We start from the raw sequence: 21733 nt of genomic DNA on the forward strand, positions 1-21733 counted from the left end.
TCTAAAATGTACTGGTTGTATTTATATCAATCTTATTATTAAAGCTAATTAAAAATGGGAGATCCTGTGACTGAGCAAGTTGTTGGTAATTATTACCTAGGTGCATATAAATCTAGCGCCTCAGGGTGGCGCACAAGCTCCCACTATACTACAATTTTCCTGTTATTACTGCGTCATTACAGCAGACAATTACGCACGACCAGAGTTGTAAATGTCGAACACTGACATGGCCGTTCATCCTAGTGTAAGTGAGCTTATGTATGATGGGTTCAGACCTGGTCTCCGCTGGTTCTGAACCCGTTTTCTACTTTCCTCAACACCCAGTGAGAGCGGGTGAAAGATGAAAAGATCCTGACCACAAGGAACCAAACCCTGCCAAGTGGGTGGTCCCCTTGGGGCTGTAGTGGAACTGCAGTCCATCTGTTTAATGCATCTAAGTGTGTAACAATGACATGAAAATGGCCACTACATTCCAATAATGAGCATCTTCTGACTTGAAGCATGTGTGCACAAGCTTGATCCTCACAGATCAAAATATGTGGCGTATAGGTAATTCAATAAATTATACATTCATATAAAACAGTGTATAAAGTTTGATATAGTAAAACATTACACACTTTGCTTACAGAAATTACATTTAAAATTTATTGTGAAAGTAAGTCAGGATTATTAGTTAATAATAGTCATCTGTAAACTAGGCTTGGACCTACGTAAACATGTATGTGGATGGAACCGGCTTATAGAGTCTGTCGGCATCATAATAAGTTATTCAGTGTAAGTATGGGAAAGGGTTGACACAGAGCTCTGTATCCAAAGTGAGATCTTGACAAAATGATTTTGCAATGGAAGAGGGGCCTCATTAGCATCACAATTGTGGGAACTGCCTGGATCTACTTTTCATGAGAACTGTAGTGAGAAAGTGTCACTGCTGTCATACATAATGCAGAAAGAAACTGGGGAAACATTAATGCTTGTGGAAAATACAGGCGCAGTAACCAAACCAAGCTACAATGATTTAATAAAATATCTGTTCCATATAGAAAGATTTATATAGCCTCACAACATCTTGTGTTTGATAGATTTATGAACATGCAGCGATTATCAAACAGGAAAATTCTGAGCAGCAGAATACCAACATTACCTGAGGTTTTATAAATGGCCTGAAAGATCTCGAGGAGAAAAGTTTTTTCCTAACATTATTTCACTTCATATATGCAAAAGGCCCCACACACACTCCCTGTCACATGGAAACTGTCAAAATCCTTTGATTTGACAGGTTGAGCCGATGTCACATTTTTACATGAAGCTTGTTTGGGACCGATTATTGCATCTGTTTATTAGTATTATGATGATACTTTATTATAAACTGGCAATGACGTGGGTGTATTGTGGGGCCCCTGAGCAACACTGACTGTACCTTTAAACGCTCTTGTCCCAATAAAATCCAAGCTCCGCCTCTGGAGCAGACATGCCATGAGTCATAAAGTTTGATGTCCTGCCCAAAGTTTAGGCCCGTCTGGAGCAAAACTTTTTTTTTTCTGAAAAGTGAGCTGCGGAGATTTGTCCTACGCATTGTGAAGCTTCTTTTAAGAATATTCTCCCACAAACTTGACGCGGCTGAAGCGCGTCAACGTGTTCTTGTTTTTAGTTTTTTTGTTTGGACTGCGTCTGATTTTTTTCCCACTTCTTTCCATTTGGAAAAGTTGGGGCCAGGGCGACAAACATAACGTTAGGGAGAGGGATGCAAATCTCGGTTTGGTTAAAGTCACAAATATGCAGACAAGAAACGGTAAGAAATCGCTGGCTTTGACTGCTTGTTTCGATAGTTAACACACTGAAAGGAGATAAAGTAGTCGAGTGTTCAACTTTAGGATGACTCGGGACATTTATCACTAAGACTCGCCGATTTTTCCCGTTTTCCATTTGTGGGGGAAGTTTGAGAGCTGCTCAAACTTATTTTTTAAAGAGATTTTAGGGTGGAAGTTTTGTACACTTGAAAGTTTGCGTTCAGATTTGGAACAATGGATCCCAGCCAGCACAACCCTCCTGCCGGACACCAAATCGTCCATGTACGAGGGGACTCGGAGACTGATCTGGAAGCGCTTTTCAACGCCGTGATGAACCCGAAAAGCAGCGTCCCCCCTTCCGTACCTATGAGGATGAGAAAACTGCCCGACTCTTTCTTCAAGCCTCCAGAACCAAAGTCCCATTCCAGACAAGTAAGCCCGCCCTGTCTCTGCTCGGCCCCTTCCCAGAAATCACGATTAAAGCAAGGCCCACCTTGTGGGGGCCCAGTAGCCTGCAGTGACGAGGTCATGCAGTTAATAGTTACTTTCATTTATTTTGCAATCTTTTGTAATTCTACTAAAATACTCCAACCCTGCAGCCGATATTTGTTCATCATATGACGCAAATTGGTGTCTACAGTCATCAACTCTTACACATTTCTGAAGAGTCGACTATTAAAAAAGGCTTATAAAGCAGAAATTGTACAATAACATTATAAACAGCTATAAACAGCAGTAAACTACCAAGCATTAGGTGCCCAGATGTTTTGGTTCAGCGCTGTATTTGCGTGCGTGTGATTGCCAAACATGTTTTGTAATCACGAAGAAATGATTACGCGAGTCTGTAACCGCCACAGCGCCCCGTAACGACGATTTGCAATTAAACAAAAATAATAAAAAATAATGGATGAATCTTGTGGTCCCACCCTCACCACCATCCCCCACTGACAATTGTTGCTTATGGTCTCTGCGGAGTTTTGGCACCAATGCGCATGCGTCAGAGCGCAGTCGAGTTCTCCCTATCCCACACATGACTTGATCTCTTAATCCCCAAACCTGTGCACACATGCAGATTCTATAGACTTATGAAGTGCCTGTAAAATATAACTAAGTGGTGGTAACAGGTGTTGATGCACGTTAAATCAAGTTTATACATATGTCCACAGGAGTCTCCAATCCCCTCTTTTATGCTTTCCCTTACATACAGTATATTTTTTCCAACTTAAAATGAAAGTTATCTGTTTTGAAAAAGACCATTTTTATGTAAACTGAACATAAATTGTTTCTTCTCTAAATATTATCCATTCATTCTGCTTTGCTTCCATCATCATCGTCACAGGCTAGCACTGATGCTGGGAGTGGCGGAACTCTCACACCCCATCATGTCCGTGCGCACTCATCGCCAGCATCCCTGCAGTTGGGAGCTGTTTCTGGTGGCTCCCTGCCTGGCCTGCCACCAACTTCTCCCCAACATTTGCGCCAGTCCTCTTATGAGATTCCTGATGATGTTCCGCTACCACCTGGTTGGGAAATGGCCAAGACCGCCTCTGGACAGAGATATTTTCTCAAGTAAGTATACAAATAACATTAAGTAACTCATTTTCTTGCTCTTTTGTGAATGTAACCTGCGTGACATCATTGCACTGTGATGAAGTGTATTGGAAACACAGTAAAGTTATTCAGTGAATTAAAAACAATAAGTTAGGTGCATCCACTCTCCTGCATGTTTTCACCATGAGCCAAAATGGGACTGACGTGTGCTTACCTCCAACACTGTTGTTCGTAGCCTTGGTAATAGAAGGGTACCTTATCTGGGCCATTCTGGGTCATTTATTGTGAAGCCTTTTCTTAATTCTAATGGAAATATAGTTGCATCATTTGTCTCTTGATTTTGTCTACTATGACAAACAATCTTTTCATGATTCAGTGAAGTCACATGATGCATTTGAATTTTACTTTAAGCAGCAATGTAAGTAGAACCAAAAGCTTTATGTGACAATATTATTTAGTTTTTTCCAACTGAGCACATATAGCTTTCTGGAAGAGCTCAGATGAGTTGATACTTCAACCTAAGTGGTCTTGAGGGCAGCTGTCACACTGCAGTTTGTTCATCTTACATTATGCTGACCTAAATTTTTGAATTTGCATAGTTCACAATAATGGCAAATAGTCAAAAAGAGACAATTGCAACAGTTAGATTGTTGGTTATTGAATTTGGTGGCCTCTGCAAAAAAGAGTGGTCTTTTGTGGAACTGCTGGTGTATATAGTGTTCCTTGGGCTCAGGTTTCATTAGAAACAATGGACTATTGTCATTGCCACAGACAGCAAAGGACAACCATCTCTGAAAAAGTCTCAGTGCTACCCAACAAATCTCTTACTCATATTTGGGCTGAGGGCTGGTGGTAGCTAGGGGACTGGGCTGAAGGTGTAGCAGGAGAGGTGCCAGGACACCTTCAGACCACTGCTGAGGTACCCTTGAGCAAGGTATGTTATCCCCAAATACCCTGCAACGAGCTGGCAACTCACCCTGGGCCCGTATGCAGTTGGGATAGGCTCCAGCGCCCTCCCCGCAACCCTCCAAAGGAAATAGTGTTTAAGAAAGAAAATCTGATCTTATCTGAAGTAATCCTTGCAATAGTATGGATGTGGCATATTTGTGTATTCTGGTGCAGGCTCTTGCTAAACATGATGGCTTCAAATGTAATTACTTCAAAAAAAGAGCATATAGGAACAGATGTTTTAGGGTCTGGAGTGCATCTGGTGGTAGGAGTGAGAACACCATGATAAGCTTGTACCTCTCACTGTGGCTATTGAGAAGCTGACTGAGCGAATGCCCCTCCAGACACTGAAGCAACACTGCTGTGTAACTTTTATTCTTCTGCATAACTACATTATATTACACTATGTTATAACTTTACACACACACACACACACACACACACACACACACACACACACACACACACACACACACACATATGCTGCAGGGACCTGTCAGTACGGTATATGTCTATATGAGTGGAACATTGATAGTACAACATATAAGTAACTAATAAACAATATATTATTATTCATTATTGTAAAAATGAATATAATTGCAGCATATAAGTTTGACATTTTTTATTACTTTCATAATGATAACAAAAGAGGACTATAAATAAATATGCAACTGCCTAACCAACTAGGCTTTACTAATTGTAATTGTTGGCTACAATGTCACAAATGTATGCAATTGCATACGCATAACCCTTAACAAACACACACACACACACACACACATGCAGACACATATTTTCTTAATGTTTTCTAGTAAAGAGCCACATAGGGTGATAAGTTTGGCTTAAAAAGTAAAGCAAGAAAGGCTGTCAATGGTTCCATTTCCAATTTCAGAATTTAAAATGTAGTGACAAGTCTAGATCTTTAATCTTTAACTCTACCTGTGGTTGCAAAAAAGGAGTCTTGTCATAGAAAATCATAAATATCATATTATTTGGAACCTCTCATTATACTTGTAAAAGTCCTGTCAGTTTCTAAAGTGGAAATGTGTTGCATATGTGTTGTAAATGCCTCGTTATCCATGTGGAGTAATCCTGGCTTGTTATCCATGTGAGTAAGCTCCAGGAGACCTTTTCCATACACTTCACATCAAAGCAAAGAGATATTTGATCTGAAACACTGGCGGCCTCAGCAGAACTGCTGGAGAAGACACTCCCCTATTTATAAACACGGCTTGTCTGACTGAGATGTGTTGCTGAAAGGGTGAAGCAGAGTGGAAGAGTGTGGGTGGACTGGTTGGGGGGAGCGAGTGTGTCACCAGTTAGTAAAGCAGACTCTGGTAGCTCACATTACATTCAGGTGACTGCTGTTGTACTCTGAGATGGTTCAGTTTATATCGGTGGTGGGGGTGACACTGTGGCAGGGATGTTTTGGAAATTTTGGCTTTTACGAATCAGTATCGTGCTCCCTTTAAAAACAATGTTCCCTTCTGGCGTGAATGAAGATGTGGCGCTGTGATGGTGCCTCTTTTGTGTCAGCGAAGTTAAAAGGCAGCCGTGTTGAGTTGAGTAGAAGAAGGGCAAAGAGAAACTCTGGACCTTCCTTTGTCCAGCAGAAGAACAGTGATCTTTATTCAGTCAGAAGGCCTGTTGGGTCTCATGTGAGCTGACCCAAAATAGAAAAGTGGTTGACGTTTGAAGTTGAAACATGGCAGTAAGAGAAGATTGTAGCTTGATTTTCATATTGACAGTAGCCACAGCTTTCCAGGGATGCAACGTCTCTGTCTGCTGAAACTGCTATTATCAATTGATTCTTTTTGTAATCATGTGCTGAAAATGAGCCATCAATTGTCTTTGATGCTGCCAGTTTGCACCATATGACCTGTAAACAATCAAAACTTCGTGTGATACTTTAGAGCACAAATCAATGCTAGAAAATCAGATATGGATATGACTCACATGGAGGCAGAGACGAACAACCTGTACAGTACCACTAATCTGTTGAGTGTTTTCTGGTCTTATCACGGCTTCTTTAATGTTTAATGCAGTCAGCAAGACTGCCGAAGTGTTATATAGCAGCTTCTGTCTGGAAGGTGGAGTTATCAAGACAAAATTTTGGTGTGTATTCCCTACAGGATTTTCTGTCTTCTTGATTTAATGCCCTCAAATATGAGGAATATGACCGGCAGACATACTTCGGCCAAAGAACGTGTGATTTCTGTCTGATGTCTTCTCTTAAAATCTTGTGGTTAGCAAAGATTGGGGAAAATGACAACAAAGTCTGTTGACCTTTCCTCCTTTTTCTTCCAGTAGTTTGCTGTGGTGTTTGATTTATGACAGCAGGGGCAGGGAGGTTGGGTCACCTTGCTTGGTGCTTGAGGGGGGATTTAGGACTGGTCCTCAGGGCTGGGTCATAAACTAATGAAGGTTTCTAATTTAGCCACACCAGTAAAGCAGGAGGGATTATCACTGTTTCCGGGTACAATTTAAATGCTGCTTAGTCTGTGGGAAATCAGCCTGACCAAACACTATTGGAGACAGCTATTGTCTGCTTGTAGGGACAGATTAATTTGTGCGTTGAGTCCCTTTTTTTCTTTGTTTGCTTCAAAATACTTATTTTGATCTATTTCCATGGGTGTCTTTGTCTAAAAAAGATTTGCCATTGAAGTCTATTGCATTGACACCTGTAGTTTTAAGTCTGTTGAAAGGTTTCGGGATATAAAATTAGTTTTGAGTGTAAGCTCTAATGAATTGCGGCTACTTGTTTGGTCACAAATGGTGCAGGGAAGCCTGCATGAAGGCCTCATTTGGAGCAAATTTGTGTTTGACAAACTTTTGGTTTATTGACCACACAGAGACAAGGCCCTTCCTGTTCAACTGGGGTCTGTCAGCTCAGTACACAAATGGGACTGTGAGAAAGTTTGGCCTAGTGTTTACCGAAGTCTTGATGTAACACCTCTGTTCTAGACATCAATGCCTCCACTGTCACTGAGGCCACCGTCACAGATATAATATCTGCGAAGTGGACCTTCTGAGGTCAGGTTAAATAATGTCCAAATCAACTCCGACGATGCTTCTTTGTAAAACCACAGCCTGTATTTGACAACTAGCTCACGGACACAACAAAACAACACACGTTCAGTTTTATAAAATGTGATAAATAAAGAAAAAGTGCAACATTAAAAGACTGTTATTGTTTTAGATTGAATTAAGTCTCTTTATTACGAAATGTGATGATCCAAACCACCCTTCAAAGTGAAACTTAAAGCCACAATAGGGTCACAAAGGTTGCCTCATAATCTCTCTTGATGATGTCCTGCTGATAGAGAGGCAGTCAGGCATTTCCAGTCCACCAGAGCGGAGGTGGTCATCCTCATCTTAGAAGCCTGATTACATCTGGCCTCCCTCTGTGTGCTCTTTAGTCACCGCTTCAACCACCTTCCAAGCATGTACTCCCTGGGTGGAACCACTGTGGTTTGAGAATCCCATTTTTAGCTTTTGACAATTCGGCTGTGGCTTGTGTTTCGTGATTTCTGGATTTCCCACAGCCTCACTTGCTTTTACCATAAGTGAAATGCAGATTTAGATGTCTGGTGTTGAGAAACGGCTTCAGAAAAATAAATTGTGAATTTGACTTTAATCCCGAATAGCAGAGTTCTGTTGCTCTATCCATGAATATCCAGAGAATCAGTGGTTCTCTCTAATGTGCATTATTGCTTTCTTTTATGTGAAATCACCAACTTCCCTTTTTTGCACCCAAACGTAAATTGTTTTCTTGTAGTTTCCGTCTTGACGATGGGACAGCCTGTCAAAGATATCAGGTGCTTGGCTGGCTAATAAGTTCAACTCTGGTCTTCTGGGCCAAAGTTGCTATTGACGACAGCTTGGGGAAGAACAAATAAGCAGATGAAGCTCCACATGCTTGTAAGGCATTTCTTACTTGGCCATTTATAGTTTATGATGAAGAGCCATGCATCAATCAGCTGTCTTGAGTAATGAGAATTATTTCCCGACTATGAGGTTTTTGTGCTATTAAGTTACAATCAACGACCTCTCAACCACAACTATCGTTTTTTTATTGTTTAATTTCACAATATTCTGGTTTTGTTGTGAACAAGAACTGGCTTTCAGTGGGTCCACTGCCCTACCCTGGGGAGGAGCGTTGGGGGAGGGTGGCTGTCCTACTGGGCTTGTCGTGGTGTTAGAGACAAGTAAAGACAACGCTGAGCAGTTGTGACCGTGGAGAGTGCAGATCATCAGCAATTCCTGACAGCAGCTGGTAACCTCCAGTCGTCCCAACAGTTGCCATGACATTGTTTTGTTTTATGTTTCTCCGACAGGAAGTGGTGCACTGCCCAAACTATATAAGGGTAGGAATAGGCTCGGTCTGAGGGTGAATAGATTATCGTTCAGCTTTAAAAATTGGTAATGAATTACTGGTCATTTAGTAACTCATTTACCAGTTCTCTGGATCTGCACATGGAAGTCTTTAAAATAAAGTGCAGAATTGAAAGCCATGGATCTGTAGACGTTATTGTAGTTGTTTGGCTTCAATATGTGTTTTAGACAAAAGTTCGATTCATGCTTTCAAATGAGAAAAGCATTGGTAGTGGAAACCCAAGGAGGTTCGATATTTCCATCGGTGTTTCCACTTCTTTTTGGCATTTGTTGTACCAGGATGTGCAACCTTCTCATTTACAATAAACCCTCCCTTTCCTATTCCAGTGCCTCTCTCCCAATCTCCTCCCATGCTCTCCCCCTCTATAATAACTGTCATAGTTTCCAGAGTGGGAAGGCAGCAGGGCGGGCAAACAGCATGTAACTGGACCACAGCAGTTTGTTCAGCCAATGGAATTCACAGATTGATTCTGTAGATGTTTTCCCCCTTTTCTACTTCTTTTTTCTTTTCTGTAGGTGTCTCACACCACTCCCCGTGACCCTTCTTTCTCAAGGGGCCCCCTCCAATCTGAGCAGTTCCAGCTATTTTCTTGGTGTGTGTTTGTGCATATGTGTGTTTGTGTGTGGGTGGGTCTGGTGGGATGGGGGAGGGTTTGGTTGGGGATTTGGCAGCTCCTTTGATCAGTAAAGCATAAACAAGAGGGGGCTTCAAAATGGGTTGCATTGTGTGTGTGTGTGTGTGTGTATGCGTGTGTGTGTGTGTGTGTAGGGGGGTGCTGAGTCAGGCCCTCTCACTCTCTGGCCTGGGATAGAGAGCAGTCAGGCTTTACTCACTGCAGAGGCCAAGAGAAACTATAAATTTCATATTTTTCACTATTTTCTAAATCTTGGCTAATTTTACTTTGAAATTAAATCCTCATCATGATGGACATAATCAAATTCAGGAAAACACACACAAACCATGGTTAAAGAACAAAATGTTCGATAAGGAATCGCTAAATTCAAACTAATAAAATCTTTAGCTTGACAAAGTTTGGGCAATTTAATTGAACCACTGAAGTTTGTTGCCTGGTAAAATAGGTGAGGGGTCTCTTATATAGGATGTTTAAAAAAAGAACAAGTGAATAGCGGGGTTTTAGGTCGTAGCTCAGTCTGTGCCTTTGTCAAGCAGGTGAAAGCTTTGTAAATGTGGCGCCAGATTGTTAAAACCCTGACACTCCACAGTGTCCAAGCCACTTCCAGGAAAAAGGACCCCCTGCGTTGAGCCCTGGGACTGACCCTCCCTGAATGGAGAGGGTCCTACTCAGGAGAGGAGGGCTTCCTGTATTAGCTTTCCATCTTAATCAAGCAACAAGTACCAACAAAGCACTAATTATCAATGCCTTCACAGAAAGCAACACAATGCGCCCCTCCTCCCCCCACCCCCATTTCTATCTCACAGCACAGACAAGCCATAAAATAAATGGAACAACATTGTTTGACATCACAATAGTTGTTTTGAATCCAACCATGACCTATTATACATGTATGTAAGTCTTTCTGCTTGCCTTTGACAGATTGTGTGTGTATAATGACTTATTATTTGGTGTGCAACTCAAGTCTCTATAATGACACAAAGTAAACTTTAAAGCCTTGGCTAAGAATGAAATGATTCTGGATTTATGAATAAAACTGAATCCAAAGAGACTCTGCTGAGTTTGGCTTCCTGGAACACTCATCGTTTACTGAAAGAAAGACTGGAGGTCGAATTTAGGGTTTTCAAAGTGCTCGTTGAATCAGCTCTGAGTCATCGGTTCTTCTACACCACTTGCTAATGCTTCTCTGTTTGAACTCTCCAGTTTCTTTACGAGTTACAAACTACTGTTTTCAATAAATGTCTCTACTCTTGTTTCCTTATAGCCACATCGAACAAACAACCACCTGGCAGGACCCTCGCAAGGCCCTGCTTCAGATGAACCAGGCAGCTCCTGCTAATTCTGTGCCAGTCCAGCAACAGAACCTTATGAACCCAGCCAGTGGTGAGCATATATTCTCAGCGTCTTCCCAGTATATAGAGTATATTATATATACTATTATATATACAATAATATACTGTATGTACTATCTATGGATGGCTTTATAAAAACCTCTACCCCAATTCTTAAATTGTTATTTATATCAGAAGGTCTTTTACTTAAGTTATTTGGCTGTATTTTCTTTTGTTCATGCAACACAGAGTGTAGGAAATCTAGTTCTAGATCTAGTTCTTACATGTCGCTAAGGTTTTCTGTATCTCAGCTCTGTCCATGCAGCTGGAATTTGCCCTAGGTGAGTTAAGACTTGGTAGAACATGACAGGTCCTGTCTGACATGTTTGGGAGCTCCCAGTGACTCACAGATTACAGACTTTACAGGTGAAGTTTCTGTCCTCAACATTTCAACACTCTGTGTTGCAGCCTGTAAATGTAGGTGTAAAATAAAGATTGACGAAGATGAAGCACAATTGTCACTACAACAACAACACGCATGCACCAGGCTCTGTAACCTCTCCAGACACATTAGGACTGTGTCTTCTGGCTGTAGTCTTGCTGAATACTTTAAAGCAGGCGTGATAGTTCCTGAATTCGCAGTTACCTTCTTTATTTTGGCGTCAAAAATGTGTCAAAAAGTCCCAAAATCCGCCAGTGCTGAAGTACATTCTATGGATTAATAAAGTAGAGTCTAGCACTTGCTGAACATTAGTTTGCACAATATCTCTCAGGTCCACTCCCTGATGGCTGGGAACAAGCTTTTACATCAGAAGGAGAAATTTACTACATCAACCACAAGAACAAAACCACATCGTGGCTTGATCCACGACTTGATGCTCGATTTGGTGAGTTTGATGCAAGTGTCAAATGAAACCATGTATTTTGTGTGTGTTTTGATAAGAGCTGTACCCCTTTGCTGTTGTAATTTCAGCCAATCAGGGTTTTTTTCATGCACAGTATTGTTTTGTAGTGACCTAAGTTAAAACAGTCCAAGTTAAAGTTTGACTATTAGTGGCTGGAAAAAGTTATTAAATGACTGGACCGGGGCTATGCGGTGCGGTTTCATGGTGCTAATTCTTTTGTTCATGGAAGACTTCCGAGAGATGAAGGTTTTTGCTTATGTCACTCTGACTCAGTTACACTTTCGGCGCCATCGCTGCCGACAGCAACATAGCCATGGAATGCTCACCCTCGCTTCCCAAAAGTAGCATTTGCAAAGCAGCATGCAGGCTGTTACCCTGCTAAATGTTAGCCTTTTTTAGCGAGTGCAGGGCGTCTTCTTACTATAACTACATGTGTTCCACTCTGAGAAAAGTTTAAAGGCGGAGTCAGGCATGCTGGGAAGAGATGGCGGCAATAATTGCTAAACCTCTTTGAAGATTTATAAGTCTTCAACACACATGGACGCTGGGCCCCTGAACCGGAGTGAGAGGCAGAAATAAAGACCATGTTAACTCATGGTGTGCTGTCAAGCAATATTCAGTTCCACATCAGTTGTTCTCAAGTCACACACTTATAGCTCTGTTACTGCAATCCGGCTGTAGCTTTGACACCCTTTCTAAGTCTTTGGAACCTCACAACCTGCATAAATTGTGATATTTGTCGTAGCAATATGGCTACTACGATGGTCTCCGATCATAAGCCATTCACTTCCACAATGAGGGTTAATTTCAGCTTTGAGAAGAAAAGCAGCAGAGTACCTTTAACTAAGGGATTGTTGCTGGCTAGCTTGCCACTGCGTGAGGCCCAGCGCAGGCACAGCCCCATTTTGTTTTAACTCCAGACAGACTTGAATCACTGCCAGGCCTCTTTATTCTGTGGTCCAACTCTTAATCTGTTCCAGACCTTTTTAGTCAAAGAAATCCAATGTGAAAGGGGGGGTGGGGGGCAGAGCGAGGCTATGTAAAAAGGGAAAAAGAAAAATGGAGGAACAGAGGGAAAACGGCAACAGGATAAGCATACATCCTCTTTAGGTTCCAGGAGGATGGTAAACAGTGAACAAGCCGTAAGGGTCAGGTCACTGAGTAAACGAGTAGGTAAGCCTGTGTGCATGTGTTGCTGTTTTGTTCTCAAGGTTTGATGTGAAATTGCTAATAAATCCACCATATGTTTTTTTAATGAGTAAAACTGGTGTCTTATTAGTGTGTCACAGCCATGGAGCTACTGAATATGTGATGGCACAGGAGCAGGTTTACCTCTAGAAGTCAGACTTATTTATATACTTCAATCCACTCACTCACTTGTAATGTGCATAAAATCTACAACTGATTTAAACTGGTGGGGCAGGCAGCCTAAATCATGTTTCTTGGAAAGTGGTGATGCCAGACAAGTTTGGAGCCAGGCCCTGGGTTGACATTTAAACCTGAATTATTGTAGTTCAATTCATTTATTCACCAGGCACATGTAGAGAACTTCCACGGTCATGTACCTGCAAAAATAACCCCAATAATCTGTTTTACAACAAGTTATATAGGTTAGGTACTGTCTTAACTCATGTGGCTACATGTAGTTTTGAAGTCGGTGTAAATTAAAATTGCGTTTATAAGTTCAAGAATGAATTAAAAGGTAGTTCATTAGGACATGTAATTGGATTTTCCACATTTTAGAGTATCACTGATACACCCACGTCTCTCGTTTGATTCTAAGCGAGAGAAATATCAAAATGACGAGTCTGTCTTCTATGAATTTAGCTGTGTTGAGTGAGTACTTCCTGCCTCGTAATTTGGGCTCAAAAGGACGGTGAGACTCCCACTAACATGGCGGATCTGTAGAATACATCCGAACAGGCCGGCTATACTCGACCTTGCTGCTGTACATAATGATAAAACAGCATTTGTAGTCCGATCAGACGGTCTTTCCTCATTGCTTATCTTTTTATCTTTCCTTTTTGCGCTTGTTCACAGCAGAGAAATATTTGCAGTGCATTCAGAGGTGCAGTGGCTGAGTCCTGGAGAGCCTTTGCTAGTGTGCACACAGCAGCCCTACCTGCCCGAGGTGTTGTAATATGTCTGCCAGTGTAGTGGTCATCTGATAAGGGCCTGTGTTGCTGGCTCGTTGTGCTGCAGAGGTGCGTGAAGAAGACAAAAGGCAGACTGCATTAACTTGTCTCTTATCTGCCCGGCCCGCCTGTTACACCGCCCGCATGTGTTGCTGTCTTCAGCCACCCCCAAACACACACACACTGTCTTCTAGGCTCCTACTGCTATCAGTGTGGCCGCAGACTGAACCTGTCCTTGGCTTATATCGCCATCACTGCTGTAATTCTCTGCTTTGATGTGCTCTGTTTTTGCATCGTTCCCCCAGTAACACTGGTTTCTATTAGCTGTTTTGTCTGTGAGGATGTCCTTGATTTGAAGAGAAATGCACTTAAATTACACTTCAGTCAGTTGTGATGAGTGATATTCATGAAGATGCAATGGTGTCTTTTCAGAATGCGTTATTAATATATTTCATTATTATATTATATCAACAAACGGCATCAGCCACATCTGAAGCATTCATGACAAAAATTCACACCCAACACACCTACAAATCCACCAAAAAAGGTAAAATTGTCGTTTAGGACTAGAGTGCAAAATAGAATTTCACTGAAATTGCAGCTTTGTAAATATGCTGTATTATTAAATATTTGTGCACCCCTTTGCTCTTTTATTCGCTCTTTTCTGCCGTGCTTGAACAAATCCACAGCTGCTGACAGAACCAATCTACAGGCCCTCCTGAGAACAGCTGATAGTGTCGCGTTGTTGGAGTGATGTAGCCACAAAGGCCTCGGTATCTGCCAAAGATAAGGAGTAAAGAGAAAAACACTCTCCCATGGATCTAGCTGATGTTTGAGCAGAAAGAGCGTTTGTGGGAGTACACTACATGCATGGGTGGGGGTTGTTGTTGGGGGAGGCTGTAGGGAATAGAGAGTTTTCGGGAGGGGGGGAATGGGAGGCAGGGTAGGGTGGGGCCTCCACAGCTTCCCAGGGTGAGCCCTGAGCCGCAGTTCATTCAGCTCCTGAGATAGTGTAAACAGACAGTGATTGAGGGTGACGAGAAAGGTGCCGGGGCGGGCAGGACGGCACAGACGGAGGCCGCCCTGCATGAAAATTGCAGCTCCTGTCAAGGCTTTGTTTTGGTTGCTGCTTCAAGCGCATAAGCAAACAGCTCTGCTCATTGGTCCCATTACACACCTCGTGGTCCAACACAATTGCTTTTCTTTTTCTACCACAGTGATAAAACCTGCGACCTAGTTTATGTGCACAGATTTCTGCACTCACCCGTTGCTGAGTCCTACCCTTGTTAGGATCAAGAACAATAAAGTTTTCGTTGTTCTTCCATCGCACATGCTCTGAAATTGTTGACACGCTATCAAGGTTGTCAGAATCAGTTAAAGTGGTGGTTAAATGCTTCAGAGGACAGATATCTGAAAAATAGCAAGAGGTAATATCTTTAACTTGCGTGCCAGAAGAAAAATTCCATGTGTATTGGAGATGTAACCCCCGACAGAGAGAGATCAACTGGTCTTTGCCCAGAGAAAATGTTTAAATACTTTAAAATAGAAGGAGCTCTTGCCAAAGTCACCGCTATTGTTCAGTCAGTGAATGCCTGTTTATGGTCACGAACCTTTGAAGGTGGTGCTTTAATGCATTAGCTAAGCAAGCCCATGGGGTCAAGGAGCAGGAAGTGCTTTTTCAAGGATTACATCTGTGGTTCGTTTGGAACAACACAGTGTTTGGATGAGTCAGAAATGATGCAATGTGCAGTGAGCAACAGGAAGGGATCAGGTCTTACTGGAACTGTCACAGTTTCTGACGGTAGGTTGAAGATGTGCTGGGACTCGTCATGTCGCTCTCAGCCTGGGGCACCTGCTGGCAGCTTCAGCATGTTCAGTACGGACGGAGGGAAAAAAAAAGACAAAACAGCCAGTCTGGTTATGCAACGATATCATGCAGCCACGCGTTAAACCTGCTGGTGGAGTTAACGTGTTAATATATAACAATGCAAGCGGAGCCTTGTGTCCCTCCTCCTCCCAAATTCTTTTAGGGTAAAGGTCACTAAAACCTCTGAATATTCCAAGTTTAATACAGTTTTGATAAATTCTAGCACCTCTTTTATTGTCTCTCCACAGCCATGAACCAGCAGAGGATTACACAGAGCGCTCCAGTGAAGCAGGGGGGACCACTGCCTCCCAACACCCACAGTCAGATGAGACTCCAGCAGATGGAGAAGGAGCGGCTGCGACTGAAGCAGCAGGAGCTGCTCCGGCAGAGACCGCAGGTCAGGAAACCAGTTACTGTATTTGTAAAAAGCCACAAGGTCAATATTTCCCGTCTGCTGTGCGTCCATCCGTGTCGAACCAAAGAAGAGTTACAAATTGAAGAGCGCTGTCGGTGTTTGTGCTGTAAACTGCGGTTAGTCTGAGTCAGTGTGCATATAGTGAGGATCTGTGGCCTCTTTGATCAGTCTTTATTGCCACAGCACGATGCAATCAGCTCCCATAAGTCATGAGTGCTATCTTTATCACTTCCTACGAGTCACTTGTCGCTGTGCTGCCCACGTAAGGTGGTGCCAGTTCCTGAGTTTACTCAAGGGTGTGTCATTTCAGCAGAAACTGAGATGTATGGTTATGAATGACAGTTCTGCTGACTTTGTTTACTACACATGGGTTGCTTAAAGTTCACCGCGATGGGAGTGACCTGGCAGTGCACGTGCCACGTTGTCACGACTGAAACCACATCAGCACACACAGCTTAGGAACTGGTTCCACACTGGGATGAAGACAAAGACGCTTGATGGATAAATCTGGTTCAGTCATTGTGACACTTCAACCAACAAATTCCATTATTGCTTTGCAAGTTTCTGTCATTTTCTTAGTTATGCTGGGAAAACATTATAGTTCATGAATAATCCTGCTGTGGGCACGTTCCAGAGGAACATGGTTCCAGTGGGAAATAGGACAGGGGTGTTCATATGTGGAGTCCAGATGGATTTCTGATGGCAGAGAATCTGACCTGGTGGGAATGTGTGTGGCCTGCTAGCGGCAGACAAGTGCTGACTTTGCCCAGTAAGTTTCAAAGAGGGCCAACAAAAGCGTAAAGCTTGTTTACAGTACACATCCCTCACGACCAGACTTGAACCACAGTGGATTTTTCCGCGTCTGAGTGGGTCTGTGGATGATTGCCGCTGTTAGAGAAGGAAACGCCGACGTTTTACCATCAGAACTCCTGATGACGGCTTCCAGTGAACTGCTCCTAAATGATAAGACTCACAGTCCGACCGGCTGCTTTACTGTTGTCACGTGAGGCTTTTCGGGGTTAAGAGCGAGTGGGACAGTGCGGCTCGGTCTCTTTGACCTTATCGATGGAGCATATGTTGAGAACAATTGTCTCCACCTGTGGTGGTCAGCCAGCCCCGACCGTAATCTGACGCCTGACATGGAGAGAACTGTTGGTTCGTGTCTTCATGTGGTGGCAGCAGGCACGTTTTCATCCATCTGCGTTTGTTAGCATGTTTGGGGAACCTTTCCCTGCTCTTTAATGCTCGGAACTCACAAGAGAAACGCGTCTGTTCTGCTGCCGCGGCCGTCATGTGGGGGGGATCGTGTTACCCGTTTGTGAACTATAAACAGTGGCCATAAGGACTATTTATTTGACATATGGGAGGGATCAGAGCACCATTAAAATAATTTATAGTTATGAAACATTGTAATGAAGTTAGTGGCCTTCAGACTGTTCTGAGGGCTGTGCACCAGTCCAGAAGGTCTCTCTGCACGTGTCCCATCTACATCACCATAACCCCCCCCCCCCCCGCCATGTATGTGTGTGCAGGAGCTCGCTTTACGCAACCAGCTGCCCACCAGCATGGAACAAGATGGCAGCACAAACCCCGTTTCCTCTCCCATGGCCCAGGACGCACGGACCATGACCGCCAACAGTTCGGACCCGTTCCTCAACAGGTTGGTTTCCGTCGGTCGCGCTCTCTCCGGAGCAACCGCAGCTCGGATTTTCTGATCTGATCCGAGCAGCATGAGCAGTTAAAACAAGAGGGGTTGTTTTGTGGCTTAACCCTCTTCACATGGTCATGACTCATTTGGGTCAGCAGGTCTGTTTTAGCCAGAACTGCACAGGGGCGCGCTCTGGTGATCCAGATGATGACGTCACCAGTTTCAACAAATAAAGAAAATCCAAAAATGAAGTCATATGAATCAACTTTGAGCACTTCCAGCTCTTGTTGTGTGAGAAGAGAGCTGAATAGTGAGCAGGCGATGAGAACATAAACTCGTCAGTAGACGGGCCGACCTAATCTCCACTCCTCCCCCGTTTTTCCACAATGGCTTCATTCATGCTGCCTCTGCCATACTCTGTCTACATATTTTTCCTCTGCTAATTAGTATAGGCTCATCAAATGTCCTCTCTCTGCCTCTTTGTCCCTGACATGTCCCGATTCATCTGCTCTTTGCTTTGGACACATCAGACTGGGGAATTGCTACATTAGAGCAGGAAGAAGCCCATTTTTCTTTAGCGTTTAGGTGGGTTTTGCGGCCCTGATCTCCTTGTACTTGGGTTTTCAGTGGGACCTACCACTCCAGGGACGAGAGCACAGACAGCGGCCTGAGCATGAGCAGTTACAGCGTTCCTCGCACTCCAGATGACTTCCTGAACAGTGTGGATGAGATGGACACAGGTGAGGCTTTGACGCAAACCGTGAGTTTTTTTGTTTTTTTTTTAAGAATCATTTTTAAAACGGTAGATTTTCTCCTGCTCATTAGGGGACCCTCTTCCAACCTCTATGGCAACACAGCCTAGCCGTTTCCCCGACTACCTGGACGCCATCCCGGGCACAGACGTGGACCTGGGCACCCTGGAGAGCGAGAGTATGGCGGTGGAAGGGGAAGAGCTGATGCCCAGTCTGCAGGAGGCGCTGAGCTCCGACATCCTGAACGACATGGAGTCCATGTTGGCGGCCACCAAGATTGACAAGGAGAGCTTCCTGACGTGGTTATAGAGGCTCGGCCCTCCTCCTCCTCTTCCTCTCCAGTCCACCCTGAACTGCTGCCTGCTTTGGCCTGTGTGGATGCTTTTAAAGACACTGCAGCGAGCATCTCTGGACTTCTGCTTCTGCTCCCCTTGTGAGGCTCGCCGTGCTCTGCTTTCCTTTATTTTGTCTGTGTCTTCAAGGCTGGCCCATGAACAGACAATTACACAAGGGTCCCTCCTTTCATTCTGCGCTTGTGTCAGCGGACGGCGGCCATCTTAACGTACAGCTGATGGGGCTGTTGCTTTTCTCCCTGCGTGGGTGCGCGTTCACTCCTGCAACAGCTGCCAGCACCAGTTATGGTGATGCAGTTTCTTTTTTTCCGCAGCGTCGTGCGAAGCAGCACGACTTGAGCGTGTTTGGGACTGAGCGTGTATTTTAAGTAGCTTTATATTTGGCCTCGCAAGTTTGTTTTTTACTTTTGTCGTCTGTTTTCAACAAGCCTGAAAAACCAAAAATGATGTATTTGAAGCATAAAGAACAATACTGATTTGGAGTAAAGGTGACGTGAGGCCCAGTTTAGACTGTTTGCTTTGCTGGGGGGGGGTCAGGATGGGGTCTGAGCTAAGGGACCGACTGCATCGCTGCTTGGCTGTGCCAGCAAGTCTAAATTAAACCTTTGATTGATTAAGTGCCTTCAGTTGTAATTTTGTTTAGTTTTTTTTGAGATGCGAGAGACCCGAACAATTAGCAAGTTGCAGCAACGAGCGTCAGGCTGCATTTTCCCTCAAATCATGTTTGGTTTATAACTTTTAAGGGGATTTCAAGATTTCTTTCTTTCTTTTATAACCATAGCTTTTTTTGTATCTATGTGAAAGTTGTGATCCATACATTTTTTTTTATCATGTTAGTATTCTTTTATTTTAGGGTGAATACATGCGTATGAGAGCTTAGATCAAAATGCGTTTTGCTTGTTTTTAACCTCTTTGATTATAGATGAATTAACACTTTTTAACAGGGTTGAAAGTCAACGTCTGATGAAAATGATTCAGAATGATTCGGTTTTGTTGTTTTTAAGCATTTGACAGTTTAACTTCTCATTTCACATTAACCAAGAATGCACGAAACAAAAACAGGCATTTGGTCAAGTAAGCAACTCCACACGAGTGTTGGATGGTTGAACCCCTGTGCTGTGTGAGTCCAGGAGGCTTCTGGGTGATGAAGATGAGATTTAGCACGTCGAAGAGTTGTGGCGAAGGCTGGGGAGAAAAAGCCAGAGTTGACTGAGTGCTGTGAGTTAGATGGATTGTTGATTTTAAAAAAAAATATATATCGATATATATATATTTAAAAATGATCAAAAAAAAACAATCAAAAAATCAGTCCATAACTGTTGTGGTGGATTCCAAAGATGTTTTTGTCACATTACTAACATTGACAGTCAAGAACACTATGAAATGTTTAAAGAAAAAGGTTTTTTTTAAAAGAATTTAAAAAAGCTTCTGTATGTAAGCACTGTATAAGCTAATGAGGAACTGATGTAGGTTTTAAATGTTATTGGTCTAGTTGAGAGATTTTTTTTGAGGGTCATTTTTTTAGACGAGATGGTTTAGAGTGACTAACCCTGAGATTCAAGGACAAGGATTTCAAGCAGCATGTTTACATTCTCGCTGAGTAAGAAACAAGAACAAGAAACACACCGACACTTTTCTCTAAATCACATTATTTCCATGTTTACGGCACATTTTGCCATTACTGCGGTAACCAGAGTCAACTGAAGGCCACGCCCTGCCCTGGTTTGCAGGACTTCTCTCATTTTTGATGCCAATTGTTATTTCTTAACTTGATGGAACAAGATTACTTCATTGCTAGATCGGAGAACGTGAACGTTCTTTATCCTGCACAACAGAACTCTCATCACTCATTTCTTTTATGAATGATCATTACATTAATGATGGTTTTAGATGGACAAAGAGCTGGTGAGAAACAGGCTTCTACACTACAGAGCTTGTATTACAGGCTGTTTTTGTTGTTTTTTTCATTTAGATGCAGTGATCCATTTTTGTCACGAACCTGATTTTTAGCTTACCTAGTGTGTAATTGTCAGCCTATATTAGCTGTCGACTGTCATTGTAGCAGTAGAACTAATCACACAAGTTAAAAGATTTTGTATTTAGAGTTTTCTAAATGCACATGAAATGAATTTATATTCTGTTATGATCTGTTCTTTTTTTTTTTTTTTTTTTTTTTTTTAGATATGTGCATGTGTTTTAGAACAGTAAATTCTGTTACATTATATCTTGCTTTATGATACTTTGAAATTGGCCTGAATTAAAGTATATACTTTGTGGTAATATTTGCATGACCTGTGTCTCATCATTCTACTAGTAAACTGTTTTAGCTAAATATGTGTTTCATAAACCAATGAAACATAACTCAAACATATCAAGTAAAGGTGCAACTCACAGTTACTGAAATAAATTAATTTGTGCTTGGTACGAATGTGGAGAAAGTTAAGACAAACTGATTAAATAGTTTCAATGTCGTGACACCCTACACTATAATTTATATATATATACATATATAATTTTGTAGCTGCATATTTACACAATTTGTAATAGGATTTAGATTAGAAGTTAACAATTTATTTTAAGATGAGATACCTTGTTCAATATAACGAACACTACTATTAATGAAGTGACAGAGTGGATCACGTTTAAATTCCAAAGCCGAGCCTTAAATATTACATTAAATATTGTCTGCAAAAAGACGTGTTAATCTTTGCGAAAGAATCCTCAAACGATGATACAGCCGAAGTCCTGTTTTGATCAAATGATGGAAAATATGTGAGGTTTGGTTTCCCTCTTGTGGTCATAAGAGGGACAGCACTTCGTTATTTTATTCTTTTTAGCAATAAATATTTTAGATAGCAATACACATTGTGAAGGAATGAAGCAAATACAAACATGCAGACATCCCAATAACTAATAATCTATAAGAAAACAAAAATATACGATTAAAAAAAGCAGACAAACGAAGGTCAAACTGAAGAGTCGATAAGGATTTTTTTGTGGTTATTATACTA

At 42.4% G+C, this 21733-nt stretch overlaps 1 protein-coding gene across 2 annotated transcripts; it reads left to right on the forward strand.

Annotated features, from left to right (window-relative positions):
- Positions 1–1464: 1464 nt before the first annotated feature.
- On the forward strand, positions 1465–21004 carry yap1 (Yes1 associated transcriptional regulator). Of its 2 annotated transcripts, XM_003968586.3 has the most exons (8): positions 1467–2219; positions 3127–3356; positions 10581–10699; positions 11421–11534; positions 15803–15951; positions 17502–17629; positions 18245–18357; positions 18443–21004. In XM_003968586.3, the coding sequence occupies exons 1-8, from the start codon at positions 2022–2024 to the stop codon at positions 18676–18678; spliced, it is 1287 nt and encodes a 428-aa protein (XP_003968635.1). In that variant the 5' UTR covers positions 1467–2021; the 3' UTR covers positions 18679–21004. The 2 variants fall into 2 exon arrangements, with proteins under 2 accessions (XP_011606936.1, XP_003968635.1); XM_011608634.2 differs by lacking the exon at positions 11421–11534 and having other exon boundaries at positions 1465–2219.
- The last annotated feature ends 729 nt before the right edge of the window (positions 21005–21733 follow it).

This window comes from Takifugu rubripes, chromosome 11 (assembly GCF_901000725.2).
Source record: "Takifugu rubripes chromosome 11, fTakRub1.2, whole genome shotgun sequence".
NCBI lineage: Eukaryota > Metazoa > Chordata > Actinopteri > Tetraodontiformes > Tetraodontidae > Takifugu > Takifugu rubripes.

Excerpts from the sequence above, each read along its gene's own strand:
- yap1 (XM_003968586.3), top strand. The coding sequence starts at position 2,022 with ATGGATCCCAGCCAGCACAACCCTCCTGCCGGACACCAAATCGTCCAT. Across the intron at positions 2,220-3,126 it reads CAAAGTCCCATTCCAGACAA|GCTAGCACTGATGCTGGGAG; the intron begins GTAAGCCCGCCC and ends TCATCGTCACAG. Across the intron at positions 15,952-17,501 it reads TGCTCCGGCAGAGACCGCAG|GAGCTCGCTTTACGCAACCA; the intron begins GTCAGGAAACCA and ends ATGTGTGTGCAG.